The sequence below is a fragment of the Orbilia oligospora genome (genome assembly GCF_000225545.1).
Source record: "Orbilia oligospora ATCC 24927 unplaced genomic scaffold scaffold00112, whole genome shotgun sequence".
Taxonomy (NCBI): Eukaryota; Fungi; Ascomycota; class Orbiliomycetes; order Orbiliales; family Orbiliaceae; genus Orbilia; species Orbilia oligospora.
The window spans coordinates 398677-414168 of NW_011645669.1; the positions used below are offsets into that span (position 1 = coordinate 398677).

A 15492-nucleotide genomic window follows, 5' to 3' on the forward strand; every position below is an offset into this window, starting at 1 on the left:
ATCAACGAGGGAAATTAAATTTGCAAAGCTCACCCTCATAAAATATCGTGCGAACGGATAGATTAGGCAAAATATTCGGTAGCCAATTGACTCCTCCTTCTCGCAAACGCAATGGAGTTTCGGGATTCAACCCTTGCAAGCATAGCTGCCGAAGTGAAGTCATTACTGGCCTCAAAGCTTGCGCGCGTCCGGTCCATCGAGGCTCGAATCCGATCGAAGCTATTGCGGGGCCGCTCGTCCATCGAGAATCTGTGGGTAGGAAGTGAAAATATATCACTTTCAGCTCCATCGCTACCGTGGTGGCTTTCTCGTTTACCAACGGTAGTTGCTGTGGGCGCAATGCTTGGGGGGTATATTGGCCGTTCGTCATCTTCTTCGCTCGCAAATGGATTAGACGGACGTGATTTGGGAAGGTTGGAAAAGCCAGAACTTATAGAACTTCGCGGTAGTGCCATCGTACCTTCATCTTCGTAAAGATATCGAAACCTGCCTTGCCGGACCTGTTCCCGTATGATATCTATGTCATAAGGGAAATATAGCTTCTGAACCACTTTACAGGCAAAGCGGGGTAGAAGGCAAACTACCACCGTGATAAGCAAGTTCACCCAAAAACTCAGTGCCCCGTAGACCTGTTCCGCAGATTTATAAAAGTTGACAGAGTCCATAAACTGGGAGTAAACACCAGTCCAGAACCAAATGAGGAGGATACTGAAGGAAACAATACCCAAGAATAAATAGTCCCACCGATACTGATTCATGAGCACGTAAACGTTTACGACGACGATACACGCGCTGGCGGCATAAACGCCCATTTGCTCTCGGTTGTTGAGCATTCGACCGTTTGATGAAGTGAAACCTCCGCCGGAAAAGAGAAGGTAAGTCATATAAAACGTAATAACGGATTGGTAAATGCCATCAAACATGTATATCCTTCCAAAGTTCAAGGCGTGTTAGCTTTGTACTAGGGTACAAAAAAGGATCTGATATTATCTTACCAAAACTTGGTTTGAGTCCATTCGAGTCTAAGTATGCCACGTTGGTAAAGTTGGGGAACGGCAAGAGACACTTTATCATCTACATCCTGGTCGATTATACCCATAATGATGACCGGGAGAGATGAAAAGGCTAAGTTATATAGCAATACATATCTGCACCCCATGTCAATCAACCGAATTCTAGGTCAGTGAGCCAAGAGTATTTATGAAAGCTTACGTGTAGTCGAAGAGGTAAGAACCATCGAAACTGCAGTATATTTGGTACCAGAAGAGTACGAATGTCCAGACAATGTTCTTAAGTATTAAACAGGGGCCAAATCAGTTTGAAGGTTACTGATAATGATCCGTAAGAGGATATAGACTTACCTTATAGAAGAAATTAGCGATCATTTCAGCTAAGCGACGATAGGACCAGCGACCATGGACCAGGACTAATCGGCAAAGAAAACGGAATTGGCCAATTGCATAGTCCGAAGACATTGCCGCTTGCCTACCCTCTTCTCCAGCGATTCCCACGCCGACATCAGCTTCTTGGATCATAGCTACATCGTTTGCACCTATGAAAATAATGTTAGCACTCATAGATGGTTTAAGGACACGGCAGAAAATAGGGCTATACCATCGCCAATAGCTAGCGTCATTACGTCAAGCCCCACTTTTACCATGCGCACGACTGCGGCCTTCTGACTCGGGCTCACACGGCAGCAGAGGACAGCTCTGCATTGTTTGCAGAGAAGCAAGAAGTCATTTTTGACTGCATCATCGAGAACGAATCTGAGAGTATCCCCATCAATCACGACAGCATGGGTCGGAGGAGGAGGGTCATGGTTTTTTTTGGCGACCGCTAGTTCCTCAGCCCCTCCTTGCATGTCAAAGTGCTCCCTTAAATTCCTCAGTATCATTTCGTGAGCTGCTTCTATACTGTCCACTGACTGGAGTATGATCAGATCCATCTCGTTATTGAGAAGATTGCATGAAAACCCGATATTTATAGCAGTTTCAACCTTATCACCAGTCAAAACCCACAGTTTGATGCCAGCTTCGCCTAGTAATGCGATCGAATCTGGAACGCCATCCTGTAGGCGGTCTTCAATGGCGGTGCCGCCGAGTAAGGTAAGATTCTGTTCAATCAGTTCTGATACCTCCTCTATCTTCTCATCCCTTCCCACAGTGGCGGCAGAAGCCGCATCGTAAAGTTGCATCCACTCGCGATATTCCTCTTCCGAGAGAACCCGTTCAGCGATACAAAGAGTCCGGAGCCCTTCTCTGGCAAATATTTCGAGGTGCTCGGCTGTGCTTTTCCTCAACTCCTGTTGTTGATCTGGCGTCAACCGGGAATAAATAATGCTGTCTGCGCCTTTACAGAATAATATAATCCTATCATCAGGCATTCGAATGATCGCACTCATCCTTTTGCGAGCAGAATTGAATTCGAGGGTGTTAAGCACCTGATAGCCGACTTGTTTACCATGGATGTTCAGACGAACCCCGGACTGAGTGCGTTCCACAAGACTGAACCCCATGTCCCTTGCTGTGGCCACTAGTGCGGCTTCGTCAGGTGACTGGGCCTTGAACTCAATTCTCGGCGGTTCATCAGATACAAGGTCAGGAAGAACGCTGTGGCAAAGGGCCAATGCGAGCATAAAGTGGTGACAAGCAGCTGCTTGGGCTTCTCCTGCTGTACCTGTAAGATGTCTAACAAATTCAGGTGAGATGAATGTGAGCTTTTCGTCATCTAGGTATACGTTATCGTCGATTCCTCTCAGCGCCTTGATCATTTCCCGCTTGTCTTCGACTATCTGTGCTTTAACCTTTGGACCTTCAACGTCAACGTTAACTCCCTGACGTTTTTGAATCCCGGCGAAGGCTTCCGTATAGGCTTCTCCGTAGGGGCGCCCGTTGATTGTGCACTTTTTAAATTCCATGACGTTTTGGGTCAAAGTCCCAGTTTTGTCGGAGAAAATATATTCAATCTGTCCGACATCGTCCGAGATATTCCAAGATTTCGGGGTACAAGGGTAATCGAGTGGTTCGTAATACATTAGGATGTCGCTAAAGATGAAGAACGCTTGTGCTCCTTTGATGATTTCAAGGCTGATATACAAGGATACTGGAACGAGTGTCTGGAATAAGATCACAGTAGTCCAGAAGGTGATGAGCCCATCAACTCCTGGAGAGCCACCGATGGACCCATACTCGAAAAAGCTTTGTGACGCATCCTTTTTTCCAGAGAAGACGCCTTGGACGATTCCAGAGAGTAAACACATGATAAAAAGGATTACAAAGTTCAGCAGGACCTAAAAAATAAATTGTCAGAAAGATGATGAGGCTAAGATATTATGGGGGTATTCTTCGTACGTTGATGTTGAGCTCCCGTTGAATTCGGCTACGTTTCGTCGGTGTGACGCCAGCATTCATCATGATCTTGGTTTCACTTCCAGTAAATAGCACAACTCCTACTACCCAGTCGGTATTCCTGAGGGAGCAGCCACGGAGGAGCAGATTTTTAACAGATATTGGCTCCGTCATTGGCATAGTCGGCTTATTTGGGTCCGCAGCATCAACTTGATCCCACCTAATGAGACCTGTGTATGCGTATAGGTTGGCATGCGGACCTTCGCTCTCAACCGTAAATCTAGCCTTTTCGCAATCTCTAGCATGTTTAATCCCAGCGCCACAATGCAATGCATGTCGAACCTTCAAGTTCGTTTCGCCGTCAAGATTTTTCGTTTCCACATAACAAGCCCCATCAGCGTCTGATGTCGCAAGGATGATTATATCGGCAGGGACCTCTTCGTTATTGTAAATCCGGACCCAATCACCCACACGAACGTTTTTCCAGTTATCTCTCTTAAATTTAGCAGGTGATTCATTTTTGGGGTCGTAGTGGGGATCAACTACCGAGCCGTAGAATTTGCCGTTTGCTGGGGTCTTGTTTTGGGGCGGAATGGTAGCAGGTCTCTCGTTAACCCCTGGCGTGAAAGAAAAACGGTTGCTTGTAGGGGCCGGTGATGGCACAGGTGTCATTTGGATAGCCTCTCCATCGTCAGCGATGGTATAGATAGAGGCTCTGGTTTGCATTCTCTGCAACTGGCCTGGTTTCGGGTCCCCCCCGGCAGCCTGTTCTGCCTTGCCTTTGTTCTTGAGAGATTTGAAAAAATGAAAGAGGTAACGAAGGCCTCGGGTGGTCGCTTTTTTTATTCTCCTCCACAGGGAAACTTGATCGTCGGTGACATTTACATTAGGAACCCCGAGGAGGATGTGGACAGGTGTGTTGTTTAATTCGAGATCCAGGACTGTTCTCCGGTAGTCTTCGATGGCGTCCTTTATTCCACTAATAAGGAGAATTGCAACGAGGGGGATGCAGCCGAGTTCAGGGTTCGAGGCTCCGAAGATAGCAAAGATCTAAAAGTCATGAGCAAAGGGGGCGCTTGCTGAATGCGGTCGGGGATTAGAATTACCTGTAAAATCGTGATGAATAGGAAATAGATATTAGCAACATTGTGGAATTGCAACCAAAGATTTTTTGGAATAAAAGACAATGGAGTGTATTTCGCTGTTCGGATCTTGTTTCTAGCGTATTGGGCGATGGGCTTCCCGTCTTCGTCCTGTGCATCTGGCGGGAGAGGTAGGTTTATATAGACGTTACGGCCGAAGTGCCCATTCTCCTCTCCCTCTTCGCTGTCGGAAGAGGATGGACCGGCCATTTTCCCCGATTCGCCACTGTCTAACTGAGGTTTCTCTTCTTTCCGGCCCCAGAGGGACCTTCGTTTCTTCCCTTCCGACTCGTCAGGCATCTGAGAAGCCATCCAGGGTCGATCCGGGGATTTGGGCGTCCGAGGCGACTTTTATATTTGATGGCAAAGAGGGAGAATAGAGGATAGGGCAGCAGAATGAGAAAGGACCGGGCAAATTCGGTTTTATTTTATTTGTTCTTTGTTCCACAGGTTGAATAAGCACGGCGATGGCGATGAGAGAGAGCAGAGGAGGAGGAAGAGTTGCCTGGTCGCTGATGGAATTGTAAGTATTGATGGATCGTGGTCGTGTTGTTATGTTCTTCCAGCCTTATCAGGCCTGGGGTATTGGGGGGAAACAAAAAAAAAATAATAAAAAAAAGGATCCTCCGCGAGATCCGAAGTTAAATGCGGCGATGTCTCCTTTTTTATTTTTATTATTTTTATTTTTATTATTTTTATTTTTATTTTTATTTTTATTTTTTAATGTTTGTTTCGGTTTGCTCTGATTTTCTTTGCTGTACTTCGCTCCTCTTTCTTTCGTTGGACGGTCGTTGGCTCGTTGGTTTGTTCGTTGGTTCGTTCTTCCTAATAAGGCCGGTCGCAGTTAATTTTACGTCGGTGAGCCAATTAATAGTGACAAGCTGCGGTCGCTGTTATCGTAGTGATCCCTGGAGGTGATTCTGTCGGGAGCAACATGGGGAGGTTGAGGTAGATGTAGATGTTGATGCTGATGCTGGTGTTGGTGTTGGTGTTGGTTGACGGTGATGGTGATGGTGATGACAGTTAAAAATGGATGGGAGGAATGGAATTCTATTAATGGGAAGAGGGAAAGGGGCTTGAACCGGCCACAGCCTCGAAACCTCCAACAGAACGGATGTGAGCGGGCCCGGCGGAAGTAGCTTGGTCGCGTCTGAGTGCCTGTGAACAGCGTCCACCAGCTCCCATTTGGTCCCGTTCGATGCCGCCCAGTGCCCAAGAACCTCAAATCAGCAGCCCCATCCATCTTCATCCCCCATCGCCCTCCAACCACTCCGGAACGACAAGAATAGCAGTGCCGGTGCCCCTGCCACTGCCTAGACCAGCTCGTTTGGCTCTCATCGGCTCCACGTCGCGCTCGTGCCACCAACCGCTTACGTATGACTGCTTGGATAACAAAACATGCATTAGCCAAGTACTGGCTTGGTACCTTACTTGCCTAGGTACCAAGACGAGACAATCAAAATGCGACCATACATACTTACATGCGCATGCTCAGGGACTACTTAGTACTTAAGTACTTAAGTACTATCAGATTATTGCCTTTGATATCAAAGTCACGAAAGAAGTAGCTGGAGAACAAAGAAACGAACCTCAACAATGGTATGTACGTCTCAATACCCATCTACCTGCCTATATTTGAGTATTTAAGTATCTACGTACTAGGTATCTAACCAAAACAAATCCAATCCAGAACACCTCCATCATGTCCTCTCTCATTGAGGACTCTCAAGAAGACGAGGACTCTGATTACACCTTCGAAGCAGACTTTATAAGACACAAAACCAGACAAGTAGCTTTCAAAAGAGAACTCGAGGACCATTATCGAACAATGTCAGCACGTCGGCCTAAACGAAAACATTGTGCTACAACTGCTTCTACAGCTTCTTCTTCCTCCCTTTCCGAATATCACAACAATCACAATCATAACCATAACTATAATCATAATCATAATCATAGTCAAATTCAAATTCAAAATCAAAATCACCGTCGCCGCCACGAAAAGTTACCATCGCCGTCGCCGTCGGCCCTATCCCTCCACCTGCCATCGAGCGAAGATGATAGCGAAGATGACATCCTTGAATTCTTGCAGCCAACAAGATCGTCAGGTCTTCGCAACTCACAACTGGCAGCACCGAAGCTTACTATGGCCGATATCCAAGAAAGGATAGCCAATAACAAAGCAAGAGATGAAGAAATCCGTCGCGCTCAAGAGCTCCTAGAAGAGACCGAGTCCTCGAATGAAAAGAGACAGACAGAGTCAGCAACCGCAAATATAAATGCCTACCTCAAATCGCAAGAAGGAGTACCAGCTATCCTTAACGTGTTGAACCCGAGCAGAAAACACGACCAGCTTCCGACGTGGTCCTTTTTCAGCAACGCTTCTATGATACACCAGGCTCCGCTGGGCGAACTATTTGCTGCAATCCAAGATAGTGGTTGCATTAGCGCTTTGCTCAGATCAAATGAACCCGAGCTAGGTAATTGAATACATGTTGACCCCAGAAGCATTTCTTACAGCGAAGCTAAGAGCTCAAGGTGTTGAAAACATCCGCGACTTTTTAGTTTCCGGCGCCATGGTTGATTGTTTAGAGAGCTATTGTTCTGTATTAGAGCCCCCTCTCCGCCAACTCCTTCTCGATGCAGGTAATACCCTAACCCCAAGTATCTATTTATATTCTATAGGATATCTAACGCCCAACACTAGTCTGCTTGAGAGGCGACGAGGATATATCATTCTCTTGTTTTACCTTAGTCACAGCATGTATATGCCTTGTCCGAATTACACCAAGATAATCTTCTAACCCACGTTGAAACTAGGCCCTTCACGAACAGTTTGAATCTGTTCTTGATCAAAAGGGACTACAGCGTATCTTCGAGTTAATCGGTGGTTCAGGAAGTGCTCTCGATCTCAACAAGCCCCTAGTAGCTAGCTACCGAGGTACTAATTCCGACAACAAAGATTGGCACATAATAAAACCTAACACTATACGAATCATAAAATAGAGGGAACACCCGATAATGCAAATGAAAAGAGTGTCACATATAGTCCAAGCTGGTGGAACATCTGTTTGGTGTTGAAAATGCTAAGAAACCTTCTACAAGGGTATTACCAACTTATGAACCCCCACCATACTGCAATCTGCTCAACTAATTCTGTTCCATGCAATAGTTTAACCGACGATGGGCTGCGTATTACGTGGGGCTTGGTAGTGCGTTTCTCACTAGATGAGCGAAGGATGAAGGAGCGAAGGGGCCAGCCGGAATTTCTCAGTTTAATTGAAGATCTTCTCGGGCAGGTCGGGCGAAGGAGCAACTCATTAGTCCAGGTAACACATGCCGGCCCAAGCCCCCCCTCAATCATGTATCAAGGACTGACAATGAACCCAACAGACCATCCTGTCCGAAACGCTAGCTTCAGTCACTAATAGAGCATTCCAGGTACAGTTACTTGGGGTTCTGCCAACAACATCCAGATTCTCGCATGACTTCAGAAAACAGCTCGCGAGGCTATTCTTTTCGGGGAACAAAGTTTACATTGGGCCAGAACCCAGCCCAGGTATTCTCATGGGCAGTATCGTAGCTGCCCTGAAAAGCAAGGAAGTGAGAATACCTAAAGGCGAATCACATGCTCAGTTGCAGAATGTTGTCGATATCATCAATATTTCAGTGGATGATGCTCGATGGTGTGCGAACGTCGTGGAAAGAGATGAGGAAGGGCAATCGGAAAATCTACTAGAGAAACTGGTCCTGCACATTAAACACTCCAAGGAGTTCACCCAGGACGCCGGTATCCATCTAGACATTGAGAAATCAAACGCTAAGGATTCGTTCGCTCAACTGATCATCCGACTTGAGGGTGTTCGGAAAAAAAGGAGGGGTGTCCAAACGGTCATGGATAATTATTTCCGACTAGGACCAGGATAGGCCCCGAGTAATGATCCTCCAAACTCATCTACGATTTTTAGCGTACTGATCGTTCCATATCATATTGAACAGAAACTGTGCCGCAATTAAGAATCGATAAAACAGGGAGTGAGCAAAAATACAAAGAACTAAGGAAATAGCAAGTGCTTAGGCACCTCGCAACCGCCTATTTGCGATTGGTGAACTTCTCTCATTGACACGAATCCCATAATTAATAGTAGGTTACCCTTAGCCCTAGTCGTAAAACTTGCGATTGGGCGAAGGCCCAAATAGAGTGTTTCGGACCGCTGGTAGAGCTTCGTCTTCTAGAATGCCAAGGCGCTCCTCAAAAGTATTGTTGATATCAATACGCCCATTGCCGCTGATAACGAAGACACCCCCGGCGCTAGTGTACGATATTAGCAAAAATTACATATTAATGAGGTGCGGGACTCACCAATCCGTTGGTAGTTCCCCAGCTTCATCTAGTGTGATCTTAATATTCTGGCCGGTTTTCTCAGCGTATGCTGAGGATGCAGAATCGGCGGCAGATTTGACCAGATCAAAATCCATTTTCCTAGCCCTTACTGAGATACTCGGTTCCGCGAGGGCGAATGCACCTTCTAAAATCAGTCCCTCAAGGACATCTGCGTATCTAGCTTTATCATTGGCTATCTGGCCTAAGCTTTTCCTAGCATCTTCAAAAATGCTCTCTAATAGCTCCTGCCTAACACCCAATACCTTGAGCCTCGTTTTATTTGTGACATTTGATCGGGCAATTTGTTGTGATAACTCGGCTTGCTTGTGTTTTCGCTCGAACTGAGTATCAATAGAGACTGTTTCGGAGCGTACGAGTCTCCCTTTCTCGATAGTGAATTCCTCATCTGCTTTTATCTGAATCTCATGGGCCTTTTCCTGCGCCTCCTGCTTGATGAACGCTGTCATCTTCTTTAGCTCCCCCGCCACCTAGCCATCGAAACATCAAAGATGCTACAGTTAGCTCGGGGCATCAAGGTACCGGCGGTGTTGGGGATATACCTGGTCATCCGTCAATGACATTGTGAAGATAGCACTAATCTACGGGCCTTCTAATACGAATTTGTAAATGCTCTCAGAAAGATTCCCGAGAGATTCGATACCGTGAGTGGATTGTCGGTGGTGTCCTGTATGGTGTGGTGGGTTTCGGTTGACGTAGGTTGGGCTGCTCGCGACGCTAAAGATGAATTGGCACTTTGTCACCTAAGAAGTACTTAAGAAGTACCTAGGTACCAAGCAGGTACCTATGTTTCTCACTCTATATCTTCACCCAAGGGCCTCATATTATAGCCCAATAACCACCCACTACTTACCTAAAGGTACCGAATCCCGTAAATAGCTCTATGCGCTTAACGGGGATTAAAACCTTGCACTCTGGGGACCTGGTTTCTCTTGATACTAGGCGAAAGGGCCTCACGAGCACGCGCCGATGTTTACTCGCCATTTCCCTAAATATTACACCTACTTGGCCCTGTTTTCATACAACTCGAATACCAAAGTGTATACACTACTAATCAGGCTCAATGAACATGCTATATACAAAACGATCCACAGCCGAAGAACCCATCTTCCTAGCTCAAAGTTCAAGATCTACCAGAGACAAACGCCTGAACACCATATGTTCTTCTGAAACTCTCTGCTGGGAAAAAAAAAAAGAAAAAAAAAAAAAGAGGCTACAGGCGTGTCCCAAAATCACCGATAGAAGGTGACTATTGTCTAGATCTTGGATAATTCCATTGCTCGGGTGCATATAGACTACCATTATACACCTATCCGGGTAATCGTCAATGAAGCAAAAAACAACGTGTTATGTTGGAACGAGGGGTCCAGTCCCGTTGTTGTGCTCAAGCTGGCCGCTTCGATTGTGGTCTCCCGTTGGGGAAGATGAATCTGACTCGGATTCAAGCTCAGCCAATATCTCCCGAGTTTCTGTTATTGTGCGACGGCGAGGTATCGCGCCATATCTCGTTGGCAAGGTTGGTGAAGGAGACCGTTGTATGAAGGAGACCGATTTGACATTGAGGTATCTCAGCCACCCCTCCGAGACACCCGCGGAACTAGGCGGCCCCGTAAGAAGGTGAGTACGCTCGGATTCTTCATCCATGGATGGGCCATCATCCGCGTCTTGTATAAATGGCTGGCTGCTCTGCTCGAGCCTCCAAGACAACGCGAGGACGCCAGACAACAATATAAAAACTCCCAGCGCTATCTAAACAAGTAAACACAAGGTATCGTTAGCTTTCTAGGCCACTGAAATACGGGAATAAACAGTTTGATCCGTACAAGGGATGACGATAGGGTAGAAAGCCTCCCCGCTTGGTTATAGTATATGAGCCCATTCGAAATTGCAAAGATATTATATACGCAAAATACGAGGGGGTAAAGAACGCTTGTAGAGCAAAGCTTCAACCCCTTGTGAAGATAGAAAAGTTGGAATAGGGCCGCTGCGACGAGACTCATGACGATTATCCAGGACGGCCAGCTAGTAAACTGATTATCCCCGGTAACAACAGTTCGTATTAGTAGCTCAACCGCTGACTTCGCTAGAAGTAGTGAATCTGCCGATAGAATACCACTAAAAAAGACCTAGATTAGCAAGGAGTCCTTCCTGTACGTGACTACGAAAGCTTACGGGCCCTACGGAATCCTTACCTAATACTCCCATAAGCCGTGCCACGTATGATTCGCCACCTATTACTGCTACCTGATCTCCTTGAATTGTTGCTCATTTGGGCAATGCACTGCAAGAATAATATAATGATACCTTGACCGACAAGCCACACGAGAAACCCTCTTCGGTATAGGAGCAATATTAATTCATCTAAGTTATGTACCGGCTCTTTGATTGTGCCGAATATTGCTATGAGGCCAGCTCCCAAGCAAACGAGAACTGTACCGATGAGGGAAAGAAGCGTGAATGGCTCCCCTAAAAGGGCACTAGCACATATAGAGTTGAACACCAAGCCGGACTACCACAATAATTTAGCTATTCTCGGGCTCTTTAAGGTAAAGGATTCTGGCGCGCTCTTGGTTGACGATGAGCAGGACTTTTTTTTTTTTTTTTGGGGGGGGGGACCTACGGCTTGCAAGGGGGATAATATAACAAGTGGTAAAGTACCAATTTGGACGGAACTTCCGAGAATATTCGAAGTTATGAACAGTCCCATACCGATCTATAAACGCCGATTTTTTTTAAGTTTCAACTTTCGGCGTACTTCTTTCTTCCCGAGACTCTTAGAAAGGAGATTGCCCACCTGCCATCTTCGACGTCTGTATGGCGGCCGCTGGCTTGGCCGCTCTTCCTCCAACAGATGAGATTTCCTTTGGAGCGTAAGGCCGAGTGATTGGACTGAAGTTGATACAACTCCGACAAAGATGCCAATAATTATAGCCGCATGCGAAGAGAGGTCCATGGGCCCCGTGGAGTAGACTAGCAGCCGCCGGGGAAGCGGCTGCATTTAACGGCGAATTTGGTACCAAAACACCGTATCGCGGTAACTAAATCGTGCTTTGGGTGAATTATATAAACTAGGCTCCGGGAGAGCACGCTTTAACCTGTGAAATCTGGCTAAGACCCCCGATCACTAGTGATCTTTTATACTGTTTGGGGGGGCGGGAGGTGTGATTTGGAATCAATTGTCGCAAAAAGGCAGGGCCGAATCTTCGTTGTCGGGGGTTTTCGACTTGAGATTGGACGAAAAATATTGGGAGTGGTGGCACTGATGTTTATTGGAATAGTCGGCACTCTTCACGGAACGTTTGGATCTTGGGGTAAGTTATAGATGCTGTATCGGGATAGTAGAGTTGAAGAATATCCATGGGCGAAGCTAGGACGGCGGTTGTACTTAAGGCGTAGGGACCTGACGTTACTGGGTGTTCAAAGGCTGTGATAAGTACTGAAGGTAAGAGCAAAGGCTAAGTGCAGACGATATGCCAAAAAGAACAGGGAGGTGACAGGAATCGGCTTGGAAGAGGTAGATGGCCGAACCACCGGGCGCTTCGAGATTGGTACTAGAAGAACAAGGTAGATGCGATGGTGCAACTTGCAGACTGGGGAAGTGGTTGCAGCGTGTTGTTGTCGTTGGAGTTGTCGCGGCGCAGCGCCACAACTGAGCGCGCATCTTTCACCATACAACTTCACATCGGTCTTCATTTCCACGTCCAAGTTCAGGCCCAAGTTCAAGTTCAACCTCAATCTCAACATCAACACCAACCTCAACCTCAACCCTCTCACGATCAGTCAACCAAAACTACCTATACACTCGTCCAGTCCACCAGCATACGAAGAAATCCCCGCTAAATCTCCCTCTGACCTTGAAAGTGCTTTCGCAACAACGAAGACAACCACCATGATGGCTTCGGCGCCCCGGGCTAACGCCCCTCGAAACTCTGAGGAGATGTCCCATATGATATCAGAATTCCATCGACAATCTTTAATTTACCAACCACCTGTAGACCAGGGGAACCAACCTTCTACCGCCGGTTACGGCCTTTTTTCTATGCAAACTTCGCTCCAGTCTCCATCAGAACTGGAGCCGTCGCAAAGACTATGGCCGCAGAGCGAATTCGTGATGAATGTCATCGAGGCGCCCCTAGAACACGCCAATCCAGGGTGGAGAGATCACGACCTTATCAATGCATCGTCCCTTCGACAGCGAGCCGAGGCTGGCATGCAAAACCCCACGGACGCGAATGCAACCAAATCCATATTCCAGAAGTCAAAAGCATCACAAGGAGGTGTATTTGGGCAAGGTGGAAATTTAAACGGTGGGGGCCTTGTTGCTGCTGCGGCAACTGCTGCGGCGGCGGCCCCACGAGACGGAAAGAAAACCATCCCCAGTCATCTCACCCACATGAAATACAAAGTATGTTACTAGGGCAGGATTATTATTTATTGCTTTGCTATTCCCTAACAATTGGTGTACATAGGGATTCGATCCCCTAGAGGCTGAAAGTACAGTATCTGATCCGTAAGTAACGGCCGATTATATACTACATTCATGTCTTACTGACTTGATGGCTATTATACCTAGATCGACCCACCGGGCAGAAGGCACTGCAAAGGGTACGGCAAGCTTTGGTTCCAAAGCCCGTAGGCGCACCGATACAGTATCGTTAGTTGAAGAGGAACAAAAGCGACGTGATCTAGAGCACCAACTTGCCAACTTCCCTCCAATATTACCTGGATGTCTCTGGAACACACTTTCTGAGGAGGAGGCGGAGAGTAGACGTGCAGCTGTTGAGGATGACATGAGATTAAAATGGAACATTCCATCCGCTCGCTCATCGAGTCCGAATTTAACTCGGCGAGCAACGTACAACAAACACGGGGGCTCAAACAGGAGAGCCTCGGTATCGATGGCGCACGAGGATAAGGGGTTCTCGTCGGCAGTTGGCTCAATTCTCGGGGCTTCTATCTCCCAGAACCAAAAACATGAAGCAGAGAAGCAGCCTAACGCCCTACTGCTTGCAGCCCCTTCTTCAAATGAAAGCAATACCTACACATCTGTTAAGATTTCCCACCCTCTGCTGATCGCGAACAATAATACCTGGAATCGCATTCTGGGGCACATGCAGAACCATGGAACGATAGTGAACCCGTTTAATCATAAAGCAAAGTTTCGATTAAAAGCATGTTTTCCACCGGGCACGCCGGTAGACATACTTGCAAGCGGAGACACTAGACAATCTGAGTATCCGGTCAATCCTGAAATGCTCAGGCGAGCTAATGAGGTAGTTATGGGGCCCGACTGGATTAAAATGACATATGAAACAGGATCGCAGGCAGCGGGGTCTCTCAATTCAAATGGAGTGCACTTCGATGGATTCCCATTGGAGGTATCCCTATGGAACGAGACGGATGATCTTGGTTCAAGGAGCAGTGCCCCGACGGAGAGACCACGGTGGATGGTTCTGTCTGGCGATACTGGGGCGGGGAACACGCTTCGAAACCCTACAAAGTCTGCTTCGGAGCCCACTAAGACAGCATCGCAAAGGCCTGATAGGCAGTTGGTCGTGCTCCATGACGAGGCCATATTTCTGAAGCATCCAGGGCTGATGGATAGGATAAAAGAGTTTGTGTATGGGTACCTCTTCCAGAGCACTGCAAGATACGACGATGAGGGGAATTATATCAAGGGGAGCGGAGGTGTCCTTTTGGACCTGTGGCACCTTCTAACGACTTGATGAATGGACGGATTTTTAGCGTTCTTCTACGACCTTCTTTCTCGTCCCCGCTATAGTGTTCCTTAACCTTCCTCAGCTTATGCTCTTAAATCTTGAAATTATTACATTTTATTTGCTTGACTTTCTGGACTTCTTTCTTGATTTTCCTTTTTCTCCCCCAATCTTTCAGTTTTTCGAGAGAAAAATTTATCAAACGTTTATTTCATGAAGATTGGTTTTTTTATTTTTATTTTTACTTTTTTTTTTCTGGTTCTTCTTCTTTTTTCTTTTTCGCTTGTTCCCGCGGATGAAATCCATTTCGTCTAAGTACTTAGGTATGTATGTACCTAACTAGTACATGTATGTCCAATTCATAATACCTGAACCATAGCCATTGGAAAGGCGGACCAAAAAAGATATTTAGACCAGGATGCAATGCAGCGACTGGACGGAAATTTTGTATTATAACCAAAGCGATTAATTTAAGTACAGAGTTGTGCATATACCAAACCACGCTCAAGATTCACGGGAGAGGGGAGATAAATTAAATTGAGGGAGGAATTACAGACTGATGAGAGCGAGAATGTGTGTAATTAATAGGAGACGCAGAGGTGCATGGCAAATGTTTCGGGAGGATGTTGAATACTTCCCAGGACGGTAATTCGGGGGAGGCGAGAGCAGCAGGTGCAGCCGAACGCGGGCTGCATCAGACCCAAAACGGAGTGAGCCACGGGTATTTTTGGAATTTAGCCATGAGAGGGAAAGACGTGGCCAAAGGAGGCAGGTTGTCGCCCAAACGTGCATGCGCCCTTTATTATTATTTTATTTTATCTTTTATTGTTATTTTTTTTGACTTTATTTTATTTTATACTGTCCCGATTAAATTTTATAGTGTT

The 15492-nt window shown here is 46.6% G+C and overlaps 5 protein-coding genes across 5 annotated transcripts; 2 read left to right on the plus strand and 3 right to left on the minus strand.

Annotated features, from left to right (window-relative positions):
* Positions 1–62: 62 nt before the first annotated feature.
* AOL_s00112g123 (uncharacterized protein) lies at positions 63–4804 on the minus strand (the record flags this gene model as incomplete). Its single annotated transcript, XM_011127153.1, has 7 exons — positions 63–930; positions 996–1148; positions 1213–1289; positions 1362–1552; positions 1615–3292; positions 3354–4400; positions 4457–4804. 7 exons carry the CDS (start codon positions 4802–4804, stop codon positions 63–65), a joined length of 4362 nt encoding a protein of 1453 aa, XP_011125455.1.
* A 1390-nt stretch (positions 4805–6194) lies between these two features.
* Positions 6195–8416, plus strand: AOL_s00112g124 (uncharacterized protein; the record flags this gene model as incomplete). Its single annotated transcript, XM_011127154.1, has 6 exons — positions 6195–6969; positions 7028–7135; positions 7197–7243; positions 7310–7430; positions 7496–7818; positions 7883–8416. 6 exons carry the CDS (start codon positions 6195–6197, stop codon positions 8414–8416), a joined length of 1908 nt encoding a protein of 635 aa, XP_011125456.1.
* Positions 8417–8650: 234 nt separating this feature from the next.
* Positions 8651–9454, minus strand: AOL_s00112g125 (uncharacterized protein; the record flags this gene model as incomplete). Its single annotated transcript, XM_011127155.1, has 3 exons — positions 8651–8801; positions 8853–9361; positions 9434–9454. The coding sequence occupies 3 exons, from the start codon at positions 9452–9454 to the stop codon at positions 8651–8653; spliced, it is 681 nt and encodes a 226-aa protein (XP_011125457.1).
* A 784-nt stretch (positions 9455–10238) lies between these two features.
* Positions 10239–10535, minus strand: AOL_s00112g126 (uncharacterized protein; the record flags this gene model as incomplete). Its single annotated transcript, XM_011127156.1, has 1 exon — positions 10239–10535. The coding sequence occupies one exon, from the start codon at positions 10533–10535 to the stop codon at positions 10239–10241; it is 297 nt and encodes a 98-aa protein (XP_011125458.1).
* A 1924-nt stretch (positions 10536–12459) lies between these two features.
* Positions 12460–14617, plus strand: AOL_s00112g127 (uncharacterized protein; the record flags this gene model as incomplete). Its single annotated transcript, XM_011127157.1, has 3 exons — positions 12460–13296; positions 13361–13401; positions 13465–14617. The coding sequence occupies 3 exons, from the start codon at positions 12460–12462 to the stop codon at positions 14615–14617; spliced, it is 2031 nt and encodes a 676-aa protein (XP_011125459.1).
* Positions 14618–15492: the final 875 nt, after the last annotated feature.